The 15,638-nt window shown below is 44.9% G+C and overlaps 1 protein-coding gene across 1 annotated transcript in view; it reads right to left on the bottom strand.

The window, feature by feature from the left end:
* Positions 1-13,261, bottom strand: part of lancl2 (LanC lantibiotic synthetase component C-like 2 (bacterial)) — an 18,199-nt gene extending 4,938 nt beyond the window's left edge. The window contains exons 1-7 of the mRNA XM_083668622.1: positions 13,177-13,261; positions 12,427-12,458; positions 11,983-12,161; positions 7,997-8,114; positions 7,661-7,868; positions 7,047-7,194; positions 2,597-2,743 (exon numbers count right to left, since the gene is read on the bottom strand). Coding sequence (XP_083524748.1) covers positions 2,597-2,743; positions 7,047-7,194; positions 7,661-7,868; positions 7,997-8,114; positions 11,983-12,150 — 789 coding nt within the window. The 5' untranslated portion in view covers positions 12,151-12,161; positions 12,427-12,458; positions 13,177-13,261. The remainder of the gene's footprint in view (positions 1-2,596; positions 2,744-7,046; positions 7,195-7,660; positions 7,869-7,996; positions 8,115-11,982; positions 12,162-12,426; positions 12,459-13,176) is intronic.
* Between the last annotated feature and the right edge of the window lie 2,377 nt (positions 13,262-15,638).

The following is a 15,638-nucleotide window of genomic DNA, read 5'->3' as shown; positions in this document are numbered from 1 at the left end:
ACCACGCTGAGAGCTGCTGGTAGAGGGAGGAGGAGGATGGAACGGGGGGGGGGGGGTAGGAGGGACAGGGAGAAGGTAAAAGAAGAGAAAGGAGAAGCAGATAAGGAGGTAATGGTGGAAAGGTAGGGGGGGTTGGCATGTGCAGGGTGTGAAGGGTGAACATGTCATAGATGGCCAATAACATGGAGCTTCATGATGGACACTTTCCAAGAAACCACTATACTGGGGGCACTGAATGGAGCTAACTATGAGCTCAATGCCAGGGAGAGGGCAGTGTGTGGAAGTGTGTGTGTGTGTGTGTGTGTGTGTGTGCACAGCCAAACCTCCATTGTGAACACACATACACACACACTAACAGTAACACACATAGAGGAGAATGCATATTGTACAAACACCCAACTCACTTAGCAGCTGGATAGACTCTGTTTATACACACACACACACACACACACACACACACACACACACACACACACACACACACACACACACACACACACACACACACACACACACACACACACACACACACACACACACACACACACACACACACACAGGGACTAAGCCCAAATGGAAGCAGTTATTTAAAGTTTCATCTACTTTGTGCTGCTTTAATAGGGGCTTTGCAAAATGTTGACAAACATGCTTTTGTACAGAAACATATTTTTGGAAGTCAGTCTTTAGAGAGAGAAAATCAAAACTAATGTAAATGGAGTTGACTCAACCAATTTGGGGAGAACTAAATTATTCATGTCCTGCTGGGTTGTGTCCAGTGCTTTATTGGGGACATTGGCTGGGCCTGGGCATGCTTCTCTCTGGGGGGTGGGCTGCCCCGGCCAAATTGGAGTCGTTACAAGACTAAATCTATACAAGCTTTCAGCCCTGCAACAGCGACAACAAAGCACAACAGTTAGTCGCAGAGATTTCACAACGAGAGAGAATGATCGATCGTTGGACAAACACTGCCAAGCTGAGAATGGAGGGCCATCAGACTTCTTGGAAGCTTTCTATAAAACACGCACGTGCGCGTGCACACTGTGAATATGACCACTGACGCCTTGCGTTAACAGGCGTCCTCAATCAGATAACGCATGATCTGATAACGATCAGATCTGGCCAGCTCGCATTTACACCTTGCATTAAAAAGAACGCCGATCACAACGTGTCTTTTCCCACTTCCACCTGTCGTTTTCATGTGTGCACAACCAGCAGACATGTGTACCTGGATAGAGGACAACCAGCAGACATGTGTACCTGGATAGAGGACAACCAGCAGACATGTGTACCTGGATAGAGGACAACCAGCAGACATGTGTACCTGGATAGAGGACAACCAGCAGACATGTGTACCTGGATAGAGGACAACCAGCAGACATGTGTACCTGGATAGAGGACACATTTGAATGCAATGTGTGTGTCGTAAAGGGACAGTTGAGTATCGTGGCGATGTGGGCGGCTATGTGGGCAGCTATGTGGGCGGCTATGTGGGCGGCGATGTGGGCAGCTATGTGGGCAGCTATGTGGGCAGCTATGTGGGCGGCTATGTGGGCAGCTATGTGGGCAGCAATGTGGGCGGCTATGTGGGCGGCGATGTGGGCAGCGATGTGGGCGGCGATGTGGGCGGCGATGTGGGCAGCTATGTGGGCGGCGATGTGGGCAGCTATGTGGGCGGCGATGTGGGCGGCGATGTGGGCAGCTATGTGGGCAGCTATGTGGGCAGCTATGTGGGCAGCTATGTGGGCAGCTACAGGGCGGGATGTCGTCTCCACGCTACAGCTCAGATGGTACTCTAAGATACTTTTCTCCACTTTCACTTTAATGCACTGACTGGAAATGAGTAGAAAAAGACGCAGGTTACATGTGCAACATATGGTGGTGTGTGTGTGTGTGTGTGTGTGTGTGTGTGTGTGTGTGTGTGTGTGTGTGTGGAGCACACATGGGTGTAACTGGGACAAGCTCTGTTTGATCATCATGGGTTCTTCTGTATGACTTCCTAATCCTTTCATTTGGTAATAAGTCCCCTACAACACAAACATCATGTAGTCATGAACCCAAGAAGAACACCGGCCATTAAAAAGCAAATTCATATTATTTTTTTTATGTATGTCTCGGCAGGAGAATGTCTGGACAGGACTTCATTACCAGTGATTTTGTTTAGATCCTGAATATTTCTCCTGATAAATGACTCATCAGCTGAGATGAGGTCTAATCGTTCTCCAGGGTGAATCATAAAGCCTTCCTGGCTGAAGCAAGAACTGGATCCAGGCCAGCCTTGTCCCACAGTCCCACCACCGAGCTATTTACACTGGTATATGTGCACAGTCGCATAATACCTCTAATACCCATCAAAGACATGACAGGAGAATCTCCAGTCAGATAGACTCCACCACACTAAAGATGACAAGCAAGACAACTGCAGGGTCAAACCTGCAGGTTTCTATAAACCCTGACCTAATATAACAACATATGCCATTTAGCTGACGCTTTTATCCAAAGCGACTTACATTATGCAGTGAGTGCATACATTTTTTAGTGTACATGGTCCCAGTGGGAATCGAACGCCATGCTCTACCGAACTGAGCTCCATAATCACCTGCATCAGCATGTAGTAGATGCCTGCCAGGCCGTGGGCGGCGCCAACGTACTGCTTCTTGTGCCACTCGTACAGCAGGGGGCACTTCTCCGTCTTCTTCTCATCTCTGGATAGGTTCTTCCCCGACTCCAAGATGGCCGTCACCACCTGCAATGACATTATGAGGTGTTAGTTGGCCTTTTGTTTGTATGGCTGTAGGAAGACAACAGCATGTGTAAAGATACTGTGACTACCAGAAAGGGTGAGGGGGGGAGGGAGAGAGAGAGAGAGAGAGAGAGAGAGAGAGAGATCTGACACGCACTCTGCTCCTGTCCTTTTTCTAGCTTGCCATGAGCATGCAGAGGCGTGTGTGTGTGTGTGTGTGTGTGTGCGCTGGTACGAGTACCTGGTGTGAGCCAGACAGACATGAGGAATTCTGACAAGAGACGTGTCTGAATGTTTTACACAGGCCCAGGGAGTCTTCACTGTGTCTACCACTATAATAACTCACTCCCTCCCTCCCTCCCTCTCTGTCTCTATATACAGTGGCCTGCGTAAGTAATGGGACAGTGAAGCATTTTTACTTCTTTTGGCTTTACACTCCAAAAGTTAGGGTTTGAAATCAAACAATTACTGTGGAGTGTAGAGCCAAAAGAAGAAAAAACGCTTCACTGTCCCATTACTTACACTGTCCCATTACTTACGCAGGCCACTGTACATGCATGCAGGAACAGATGTACAGCACAGAGATCAGGCTGGAGATTATAATACTGGTAGATTAAAACAGATTATACAGGATTAATTAATAACTGTGATTGATATTATGAAATAAATCATGAAACCATTAAACATGTGTGTATTGACTTCTCTGCCTAGTGGCTTTAAAAAGGGGCATTTTTCCATTTTCAGCATTAAATGAGCTACATATGAAATCTAAAATTGCAATTACAATGAGCTGTTTGTTTACACTAGCTATCCGTACTAGCTAGCTTCCATCGCAACATCGGCAATCCAGACCTTTGAGATAAGGTAACATGTCTAGTGAACAGGTAGTAATAAATATTTGCTACAGTTAGTTTTTATATAGTTTTTTTATAGTTGGTCTAGCACCATGGCCTGGGGTGGTCCGGTGGCTTAGCACCATGGCCTACAGTGCATACATATGCCCATGTTGGCATGGGTTCAAATCCGGCCCATGCCCTGCAGACATACCCTCTCCTCCTTACTTTCCTGTCTCTCTCCACTGTCTCTATCCAATAAAGAACAAAAGAGTGGGACTGCCTCACTCAAAAAAATAACCTTTAAAAAAGGTCCCAAAGAACAATTCAGTGATTTTCAAAAACTCCAGCCACAAACGCCCACTATGGCGTTTTAATTTCACTAACCAACCAATTCCCAACTAGATAGTACCTGACACGAGCTTTCCTCAGTTCAAATGAGGTTCTGCCCTTTTAAGGAGAAAACGGACAATATGGATTTCCTTTAAATGAGCTCTAGCTACAGGCCCAGGATGAAGAGCTATGAATTAAGTGAGAGAGAGAGAGAGAGAGAGAGAGAGAGAGAGAGAGAGAGAGAGAGACAGAGAGAGACAGAGGGAGAGAGAGACAGAGACAGAGACAGAGAGAGACAGAGGGAGAGAGAGAGAGACAGAGACAGAGAGAGACAGAGAGAGAGAGAGAGAGACAGAGACAGAGACAGAGAGAGACAGAGGGAGAGAGAGACAGAGAGAGACAGAGGGAGAGAGAGACAGAGACAGAGACAGAGAGAGAGAGAGAGAGAGAGGGAGAGGGAGAGAGAGATTGCTCAAGCTGCAGTTGTACTGAGGAAGGGGGAACATTGTGTGGAGAGGGGGGGGGGGTATGGATCTATAGGAGTGAGTGAGCGACCAAATGAACAAATGCTGGCTTTAAATCTCCCCTGTCATAAGGGAGGGGCCGCTGCAGCAATCTCTCCCTCCTCCTCCTCCTCCTCCTCCCCCTCCTCCCCCTCCTCCTCCTCCTCCTCCTCTCTCCCTCCCTCCCTCCTCCTCCTCCTCCTCTCTCCCTCGCTCACTGAGTCAATGAGGCTTTAAGAGGCTGGGCCACAGTGAAGAGAGCGGGTCAACAGCTTTATTGACCAAGTTACAATAGAAATAGCCGATGAGACTCCTGCAGGGTAGCCTCCACTACTGCTGACTTCCATATCCCACGACAGACTAGAGAGACGTAAAACCACGGTTTACTAGATTGAGACAGACAACACTCTCTTAAATACTTCTCCTCTAAAACGCACACGTTTTCAGGGGCTTCGTAAGCCATCAATTGTTTCTCCCAGAGGGAGAGGAATTAATTTGTTTGTAGAGGTAATTAATCATTGCGCTGCAGCTGTTTGAGAGACATGACAGAGTAATAGATGAATAAAATCATTGACATAGACCCAAATGCTCAGCTGTCAGGGTGGTCTGACAGCTTGGGTTATGCCTTCATCTCTGCTGTACACGGCTGTGGGAGAATGGGACTGTCGAGCCCTCATCTCGGACTAACCCAGACAAGAGCCCTAGTAGAGCCCTCATCTCAGACTACTGAAGGTCTACTCAGACAAGAACCGTTAAGCTAATAGGGGACCTACGATGGGGACATATCAAAAGTTCAGCTCTCCTTGTTTCAAAGGACAGAGAGAGAGAGACTTGGAGGTCTTTTAACCATTTTAAAATCATCAGGGGGAAAAAAACCAACATTATTTTTATTTTTATTGACCAGCCTCATGAGTGAGTCTATGTGCAACGTTTAGAATAAAATCAACCTATAAAAACACAAACGTTGCTCTATCAGTTTGAAAACTTCCCCTTTAGCACAAAGCTCCCTTGCTGCAAAGCTGTCAGTTCTATAGAAACCTATTTATACTGGGAATGCAGAGAACAATAAGACAGAACTGGAGACACAACAAAGCAGTCAGACCATCTTTGTTGTTTCTTACAGGAAAAGAAAACACATCTTCCGACAAACTACAGATCATTATTTCATGAGAAGCACATCAAAGTCACTGTTTTGTTATGACATCAAAGTCACTGTTTTGTAACCCCATGACAGGTAAACATCTGCTCCAGCGATACCTCGATGGATTTCAGAGGCTGCGCCTCCCTAAAATGGATGATTAAAAGCAAATATCCTGACAACTTTATTCTTAACATCTGTCACAATAATATACCTGTCCAATACAGCCCCAGCAAATGCTTGCCATCTGTCATGGGTGCACTGTAGCCTAGCCTAGCCTCCCACTGGGGGTGACAGGCAGGGGAGAGAATGACTTCACAGTTCTGCAGTGATGCAGCTACAGCCTGGTAGAGTACTGAACACATTCAGTACTGGAGAACATTTATCTTTATTTGGAAACCTACAGTAGACCAGCATCAAGGACAGGCTGTGATTGTGTGTGATTGTGTGTGTGTGTGTGTGTGTGTGTGTCTCTATTGAAGCTGAAGGAAGGTATATAATTTCCTAAATCGTATTATTTATATGCAAGTAAAGTAGCTATTCATTGTGCTAGAAATCCATTTAACATATGAAATCGAGGAGATAACAAAGCAACAAAAAGCATTTGGCCTCAGCTCAAGGGCAGAAATCTGTTACAGACTACATCTGTGTTCAACTGAGTTGAAGAGGACTAACTGGAGGATTTATAGGGACAGACATCACTGGCTCACACTAACTGGTAAACTGATATGGCCGGGTGACGCGGGCACACACACAAACTGGTGAATTGATAGAAGCGGGCGTAGGCAGCGGGCACGCGGCCAGGTGATCCATTTTTTCGGAGGCCCGGCCGAGAAATCCCCAGGGGCCTGGCCCTCGCCTGAATCATCACTCCCAATCCTGACGGAGCATGAGGGGGCTGCTGCCTAACACCAGCATGCCCTTCCCCGAGGCTCTCTGGGCTAAGAATAGAACCTTCTCAACTGCAGGGAGGGGGAGAGGGAATGAGAGAGAGAGAGAGAGAGAGAGAGAGCGAGAGAGAGAGAGAGAGAGAGAGAGAGGAGAGAGAGAGAGAGGGGGGGGCAGGGAAGGGCAGTGTAGGAACCAAAGCAACAGGCCCTATAAATAAATAAGACGGTTTCCATAGTGGGGCCAGACTACATTTAGTTACAGAATAGTGGATGACATGGAGACTGGAGCCCAGCAGGAAAAATCTTTTTCGATGGCCATTTAAGGGCCGTACAAAAGAGATGATGTAGCCCATGATTGCTAGTAGGCAGTTGGTCTCTCTCACGCACGCAGCCACACCCACCCACACACCCAACCCACACACACCCACACTCCTGCAGTCACTGCCAGAGGATCTGCGGGACCAGCTGGTCCTCTTCTCTGGTGAGGTGCCAAGCAAGAAGGGGAGGGACACACCCTATCACTACTAGCCCTGCCTACAGATATCGGACTCTGGTGTTTTGTTGATGGGGTAGGCGACTGGGGTGTGTGTGTGTGTGCATGTGTGAAACCTTGGCGATGGTGGCCTCATCCACGGTGTCTGGGCTGATCTCTTTGTTGACGTAGAGCAGGGCGTACAAGTAGCCCGCCCGGCCGTACAACAGCTCATCTGGCATCTCAACGTCTGCACCTTCCACCGAGTGCTGAAGCTGGAGTAGCCTGGACCACAGAACGAACACACACACACACACACACACACACACACACACACACATAGGTATGAATACACAGACATATACATATAACACACACATATACCACAAATACACACACACATTTGCATGCACACCAACAGGCAAGGACTAAAACTGAGCTAGGCATATGAGATCTCATTCCCCATCGCATTGTTAATCAGAACTGCACCCCATGTACAGTATGTAAAAACATGCAGGCCCACGGCTCAGGGGAACCAGTTTGAACTTCAAACAGCCCAGAGAGAAAGAAGGGGGAGGGCTGGGAGCGCCTGTCTGAGATTAGGGTTTATCAAATATAATAATCTGCCCCTTGCTGGGAGCTGCACTGTTCCATCAGTGTGTTAACTGCTAACAGGAGCAGACAGACAGAGGTCAAAGTGGAGCAGACAGAGAAAGTGAGGGAGAAGGAGACAGCCAGGTAGCGCCCGTACTTGGTGAGACACTCCTGAGACTCCGCCTGGTTGTTCAGGCGGTGGTGTACCACGGCTGCCACTGCCAGTGGCCCGGCATCACCACACAGGAAGGTCACCCTGCGCCCGTTCAAGTTCCTCAGGGTCCTCTTCACATAGTCTAGCGCCCTCTGCAGGTCGGAGGCCTCTTGGGTAACACGGTGCAGCTGGAGGTACAACAGGGCGATGCCTACAAAACAATGAAGTGGGCAGACATATCAAATCATTGATTGTATTCATACAGTACGGGCCTAGTAGGTCTTTTCCAGTGCTCCACAGCTCCTAACATTGAACTAACCTGGGGTGTGGGACACTGACCTGTCCAGCCTGTGTAGGTGGAGAAGTCGTGGGGGTCGGCAGTCTTCAATCCCTCCTCCATCTGCTGTAGCAGATCCTTGATCTTGTTCTGAACCTTTTTCTGAAAGGCTTCACTGATCTGGGGGGACGGGGACGGGGACAGGGACGGGGACAGAGCGGGCTCTTAGTTCAGCTCGACAGAAAAAGCCAGAGAAGCAGAATCCATGATTTTCATCTTCTGCAGCAGCTTGTGTGTGTGTGTGTGTGTGTGTGAGCTGAATGTTAATGAGACACACTTCTTAGCCAGAGCATGTGTGCGCACACACACACACACACACACACACACGTCCATGTGCATCATGTACGCACACATGCACACAGTATCGAAATATAGACTACCCAAAATCACAACTAACCCCAGTGGTCTCCAACCATCCATCTACCCCACAGCCACTCTCCGTCTCTGAGACACTTTGAGAGATGGAAAATAAGAAAAAAACGGCCAACCTCAGCTATTCGCTTATGATGCAAATCCAGACTGCATTTCCCATTCTTCTGCTTCACTGGTCCGAGACGGTATAAGAACAGCTCAGCTGATACAGAGCCGCCCTCTTGGCTTCACACAATGCAAATAACGGCACAGTAACGGCCCAGGCTTGAAGCTACAGTAGTATGCAGGAGGACCAAAGTAGCTCAAACAAGCTTGTCGGCCTCGTCATTGCTTTGATGCTCAGGTCTATTTATTAATAAAGTATTTTGTAACTGTAATAGAAAGGAGGTTGTCGAGCAGTAATTAGGCTACCTCATATTTGAAAATGCTGTTTGACCTATGGCGGCATCCATCAAATGTGCGATCATTGCTAGACCAGTGTGACACCGTAGAGAGAGGAGAGGCTGCTTCTTGTTCGTCCGCTACACTGACTAATGGTCTAACTATAGACATCAAGCCCTTCCCCTTGGACATAACTCAACATGCCAGACAGAGATGTGGACTGGGCACCAGTGTCTGAGGGATGACAGCCATCATTCATAAAGCTTTCCCGGCATGGATAAAAGCTGCACTCTACAGTTTTCGAAATGTTGCATACGCTCTAATCCAAGTTATAACAGCATCCAATCCAAGAGGGATGCCGAAACACAGGTGCTGAAACAAGGGTGCTAAATGATCAAATCCAATTCAAGAAGGACGCCGTACAACTGCCTAATAATGTCGTAGAATGTAAGTTATAATACTTTGAAATAAAATACCGTTAACCAGAGTTAATTCATTTATTCACAGAGAATATTTAGCCGTTCAGGTTTGCAACGTTGACCCCCGTTATCTCTTCAGTCACCTGCCTTTATAGACTTCGCGCCTTCTATTCAACATATTTCTGTTTCCTGTCTACATGCAACAATAACATTCAAGATCTATATTTCGTCATCAAGGTGTGCGCCGCCTACCTGGCTGGCGCCAGTTAGTCTGGTCAGACCTTGCTGACGCCCAGGCTGATTTCAAAAAGCCTTTTGTTCTGGCTGTTTATACCTTTGTTTATTACTTAATTACCCTAACTTTTAATTACTCTGTCCTGTTTTCTCCAGCTTTGATCCTTTGTTCTCTTCACCTATAGCAAACCCCTCAATCTGACCTCACCCCTCTTGACTGCATTCTCCAAATGTTCTAGGACCATCTGTTTTTTTGTGACCTCTTCCCTAGGTGTTGTTTACAAACCCTTATACTGTCTTTAAATTTACCGTAATAAGAGCATTCTACAGAATCCCCGCTTCAGATGGAGTGTTAAGAGTCATGGTGCTGGAGTGAAAAATGATGATTCAGAGTGCATTACGGAGCCTGTCCTGCACGCTTTCTAATCGCACATTGATTTCATGTGGGTTTAGCACCGTTGGCCTAAGCCTGAAATCCTATGAAAGGTGTTTATTGTGATTAATCAGGATTAATCCAGATTTAGACCCACTATAAACCTTACATAAAACAGTTTTATTCATGGACGGCCCATTAGCTTTCACCACATATACACCACTGTATTCTTTCAATGGATTGAATAGGCAGCCTCCATAGTTTGACATGCGGTGAGTGCATACATATTTCAGTATATATGGAATTTAGCCCCCAACCTAAGTGTTCTTAGCACCATGCTCTACCAACTGAGCCACAGGGGACCACATAGTTTGACATGCTGATGCTGGGTTTGTAAAGATCCAACACAGGGCCTACAGCTCTGATATCAGATCATTTAATTAAGTCAAAACATTTCATTAGCATGCCATGTATCATACTGTGCCAATGTGTTGCTTCTTAACTAAATCTGACCCTTAAGTTCAAAGACTCCATTTTAAAGAGCAAGTATCAAGGTTAAGAAACATTTGAATCCTCCACGTACTGAGGCCTCTGGCATAGCAACAGACAGTCACTGATAGCAACAAACAGTCAAGCATCAATACCCTGATTAAAAAGGGAAGGGGCTGCAGCAGCAGCAGCAGCAGCAGCTACAAACTAAAATATTGAGTCCTTTCTCAGACCCTAAAAAGGTACGAAATAAATGATTGGGTCTAACCTTGCTCTCTCTAGACCAATCATACTAAACCGGGGTCAATGTCATGTGACAGTGATTTTCACAAAAGAGGTAGGATGATGGGATGAGGTTATTACCTCACAGAAGCAGAGGAAAGGGTCATTTGAATAGAGTCCAAACCTTTAGCTATTAGGCCTCCTTGCAATAGAGGAAAGACCCATCACAACACTTTACAACGTATCAGCACCACGGACAGCAGCACAACCTAACAAGCCCAGGAGGCTTCCTGGGTTTGGTTCACAACTTGGGAAGATGGCATCCAAAAGACCTATGGCCTGGCACACAGCACAACTACCTCTACTATGTTTCAACACCTTGGACAGGGACAGTTATATTCAAGGATAACATGACGAGGCTAATCCATGGGGGCTTTTATTTTGGGAATAACCCAATGATGAACACACAGAGAGTCTCCTAACTTATAGCCAAATGATTCATTCAATGTCCAACCCCTTATTTGTTCATGGGTGCAGTATTCTCCTGGGGCTATGTTCCCATCTACAGTGTGTATAAGACCATAAGGAGTTGAATGACCTATTCAATACTAAAAGGAATTTCAGCATCACAGAGACAGGGCAGCTCAGACTATCCTTCGTGCTAAACCAGGCCAAGGCCTATTTCTAGAACTGTATCAGTGTAGGCCAAGGTCTATTTGTTATAGATCTAACCTCTTTACTGCTCATTTGATTACATTGTCAATACACGCAATTTACAGTAAGCAGACGCCTACCTACTTTACAGCAGAGTGCACTTCATTTTTTAAATAGCTCTACTATCAGCTGAGAACAGATAGAAGCAGCAGTCCATGTGGCTGGGCCTGATCGTTCTCCTACAACAAGAAGAATTGTGTCCTGAGTCACCATTCACTGCACTACTGCTGCAGGCGCAGAGGGGTGTTCAGGGGAGGCCAATTCCTATTTATAGCCCAGCAGCTAATAAAGACTGGGGGAATTCAATTGATTACTCAACTCTCCTGCTACTGCTAGACAGTTTGAAGCCAGTTACAGGAGTCTGTAGATTCATGACTCAGCCTAGTTTCATTTCTGGGCTGAGGCAGAGTCCTCATGAGTAGAGATTCAATTAGTTTTCCTGGGGGGGAACAACGGCTAAAAATGTCACTTCAACCTCAGGCTGTTGATATAGTCCTGCTGCTATAACAAACTATTTCTCAACCAGGGGATTAAAATATACTTTTACTAATTATCTGCTCAACTATTAAGTATGCCGTATTCGCATTAGCCTATTCTGTGTCTGTCGCGGGACTTGTGATAAAGAAGCGCAAATGATCAAGTGGCCGCTGTGACATCTGATGACACTGACTGATACTGTCAGTGACAGTAAAGTTATGAAGAGACTCAGGCAGGCCAGTATTAAGCTAGCTAGTTAGCCAGAGATCTTAGGACAAACAAATGCAATAAACTAAATGTCTCTAACCTTTCCACTTGCATCGAAGGGCTCATTGCAGTCAGTGTCAGTTCCTGAATTGGAAGATGAGAAGAGTCCTTGGTCCCAGTCTGGGTAGGGGTTGTTAAAAGATCGTTCCTCCATCTCCGCTTCCGTAGCCGATACCAATTTCAATCGCTTGGACATGTTGTCTCCCATTTCAACGGCAACTGGTGATGGCCAAAATATACAGCGATCTGTTACGGCAGACGTGGAAAGCGCGTTTTGGAAAATGTTTCCAAATAATTGTGCTTGTTTGTAAACTGTCTCTATCTGAAGAAAAAAAAGGAAACTGGTTTGTCCAAAATAATAGTGACAAATACGAAATGCAGTCTAGACTGTTTAGAGAAAATCCGAATACACAGTACCAAGTGAAGTTGGAACACCTGTGACAAAACAATCAGTGAGCATTTAGATAGGCCCTTAGCATCTCACCTTGTAATTGACTCCTATGCAAATCAGAGACCCTATAAAAACAAAGATATTAATTCCAAAATTACATGAACTATTATCCTTGCATAAAGATGCACTCAATTCAACTTATTGAGTGACATTTTTGCAATTTAGCTAATTTTAAGAGTGTCATAGCAAAGGGTCTGAATACTTATGTACATGAGCTATTTCTGTATTTCAATTTTAATAAATTTACTGAAATTTCTAAAAACCTGTTTTCGCTTTGTCACTCTGGGTTATTGTGTGTGGATTGATGGCAAAGTATTTTAATTAAATCCATTTTAAATTGAGTCTATAACACAACAAAAGGTGGAAAAGGTGAAGGGGTCTGAATAGTTTCCGAAGCCACTGTATGTTAATAAAACAATTTAGGAATTCAAACAGTAATTAAAGTCAGTTCAAACCGTAAAACATAACTTGATTTGGGCGAAATTAGAGCATATTAGCCTTTCCCTGATGAAAATAACAAATACACAAAAGTCTATAACGTCTATAAGAAACAATCGTATAACTGGTGGAGAAGTGTAAACAAACCAGAGAGGCACGAGCAGGTGAATGGTATGCGTTCACTGTAAGAATATTCTGCGTGATCACACATGAATGGTTATCATTAAGATCACTTTATCTTAAAGGTAGCCTAATAATGTCGCCCATGTGATTGTAACGAATAGCCTAGCCTGAACATACAATTTATCAATACGTATAATGAACAAATAAACGAATATGGCTCACCAATATGTGTTATTAGGCTACAGAAAATCTAGTTTATTCTCAGACGTTGCAAGCGCTTCATCGATGCGGGGAAAGCAGCACTCAGTCTTCAATACAATGCACCCAGGTTGGTTTCAGCATCATGCAGTTCTGGGATATCATTATCCGATTTAGTCCTATCCAAGCCGTATCAATCAGGCTATCTGATAAATAAACCAACGACACAAATGGGAAAAAAATGCAATTCTTCACATCAATTTCTTATGCATCTTCTTTCATGATATTCGGGCTCCGCTTTCCCTTTCACAGACGATGAGTGGGTTTTAATTCAGAACTCGCAGCCTACTGGTTGACAGGTTACAGGAGGGAGCTCACCAGTCCTGCAATAGGCAGCTGTCTCTCGCCAATCTTGACCAAATTTGAGTCATAGCCCCGGTGGAAACAGATGGTGTGTTTCTGCTGTGCGGATTATACAGCAAACAAATCCATACAAACCCCCCTCCTCCCTTTCTCTTGCCTCGCTCTCCCTTTCGCCTTAAATTCCCTGCTTTAATGTTCATTGACAGAGCACGTGATTTTGTCGGACAAATACCTATTCTCAGGAGTGTCATCGCTCAGTCACTTTCTCAGTAATTTACTCTATTTAAAGTGAATAAAGAATGTTGGTTAAAGAAAGATTTTGGTTAAAGAAAGAAATTGTCCAACTTTTTGAACATTGTGATATGGTTTATATCTCATCCTACTGGTTTAATCTCATCACCAAACTCATTTCAGAAAGGGTTTGCACTAAACTAATGAAATATGTTGAAAGCACTAATGAGCTAGCTTTAGCTTTCACCATTATTCACCTTGAATTGCCCCTACTAGGACTAGTGCTTTAATGACCACATTCATAAAGGAGAGAAACACAACAAAAAACGAATCTTCATTCACTATAGCTATGCTTTTCTCTAGTTACCGCGTTTTCTAACTTGCATTATTTCATCAGCTATGGTTATTTCCCCCTGACAAGGTTCTCAACAAGCATAGAGGGGTTAAGTTGGAGAGCAGTGCAGTGTACCATGTATATATATATGCATATATCCCCTGAAGACAAGGAGTAGGGACCTGGGATGTAGGCTAACATAAGCATTCTGACAGAAGGCTTGTGAGTGCACCGTGCATATAATTACCCTTTAGAAACGATGGAAGAACAATTAATACGGTACAGTAGTCTGTGCAGCCTGTATGAGCATCTCACGCTGCAAGCAGAAAAACACCATTTATGGTTGGAGACAGGCTTCTCAGAGCATTATTAGATGGTCCCTGATGGAGTTGATGGCTCAGTTGGAGCATGGTGCTTAAGTGGAAACACCATCATATAAACACCATCACATAAGCATCAGCTAAATCACATAGTATGATATCAGGGGTGACCAATCTAAGATTGAACCTTGTCTACAGAACGTTGGTTACTGTGTTACTGCTTGTTTGGAACGAACGCTGTCCACTAGCCCTCTGGCCTCTGACATTGTCCACCGGTAATACTGTAGGCCTATATATGAAAAGACAAAACCTACAACTAAAACAGGAACTGGTGCTGTGTCATCTTCTCCCATACATATTCAATTCCGTCTCAAGGGTGCTCTGGAACATTTAGACCAAACTCAGATTTCCATGCTATGGTATGAGGGTCGGTTCAGCATCTGCTAAATGCATCATATTGTGATGCGGGACAATCTATATTTTGTGAATTTTACTCCGATGATACATCGAACTAATGTAGGCCTAGTGTAGACATCAGAAATGTAATGTCACAATAATTTAGGGTAGCTACTGGTAGGGGACGCATTTCATCACCTGAATGACCACACTGGAGTCGCACAGCAAACTACTATTCTATATTCTAAAATAAATACAGTTATTGTTGCACATATCCTTTTCCTATGCTTTTTAATGTGGCATTTTAATTGTAATTGTTGGCTAATTTATATTGTAGCAGCAGCAGGAGTGCCACCTTCCCAGACAGCACACATTAATCGGATTAACATCGTTACTACATCTAAATTACGAGACATTTCTGATGCACTTTACGTGGCATAGATGTAGCATGGGGATCTTTTTCTCAGAGGGCCTCCTTCGGTAATACATCAGGAAAAGTGCGCCTCGAAACGATCTCCAGTCGCTCCTTTGCCGACCGTCGGTTAAACATCGGCACTACTTATGCCAGCTCCTGTTGTTGAGTGTCATGGCCCATCATCCTCTGCGGCTGTACATCTTGTGATGTTATCGTGTTGTTATAACTGTTTGGGTTGACTTTGTTGGGTTATGCTTATGCTAATGCTTATTGTTAGTGTTGCTGACTATGATTGGTGCCTCTTTGTGATATGTCGATTGTGCCTGACGTGGTGGTGGAGATAAGCCATTTATATGGGGTTTGCTGTTAGCGTTGTGTTTTAGCTAGATTGCTTTCTTGATGAAGTCTGACTTAAGTGCAAGACATG

Source organism: Argentina silus (genome assembly GCF_951799395.1).
Source record: "Argentina silus genome assembly, chromosome: 1".
Taxonomy (NCBI): Eukaryota; Metazoa; Chordata; class Actinopteri; order Argentiniformes; family Argentinidae; genus Argentina; species Argentina silus.
This window is presented reverse-complemented; position numbering and strand designations above follow the sequence as displayed.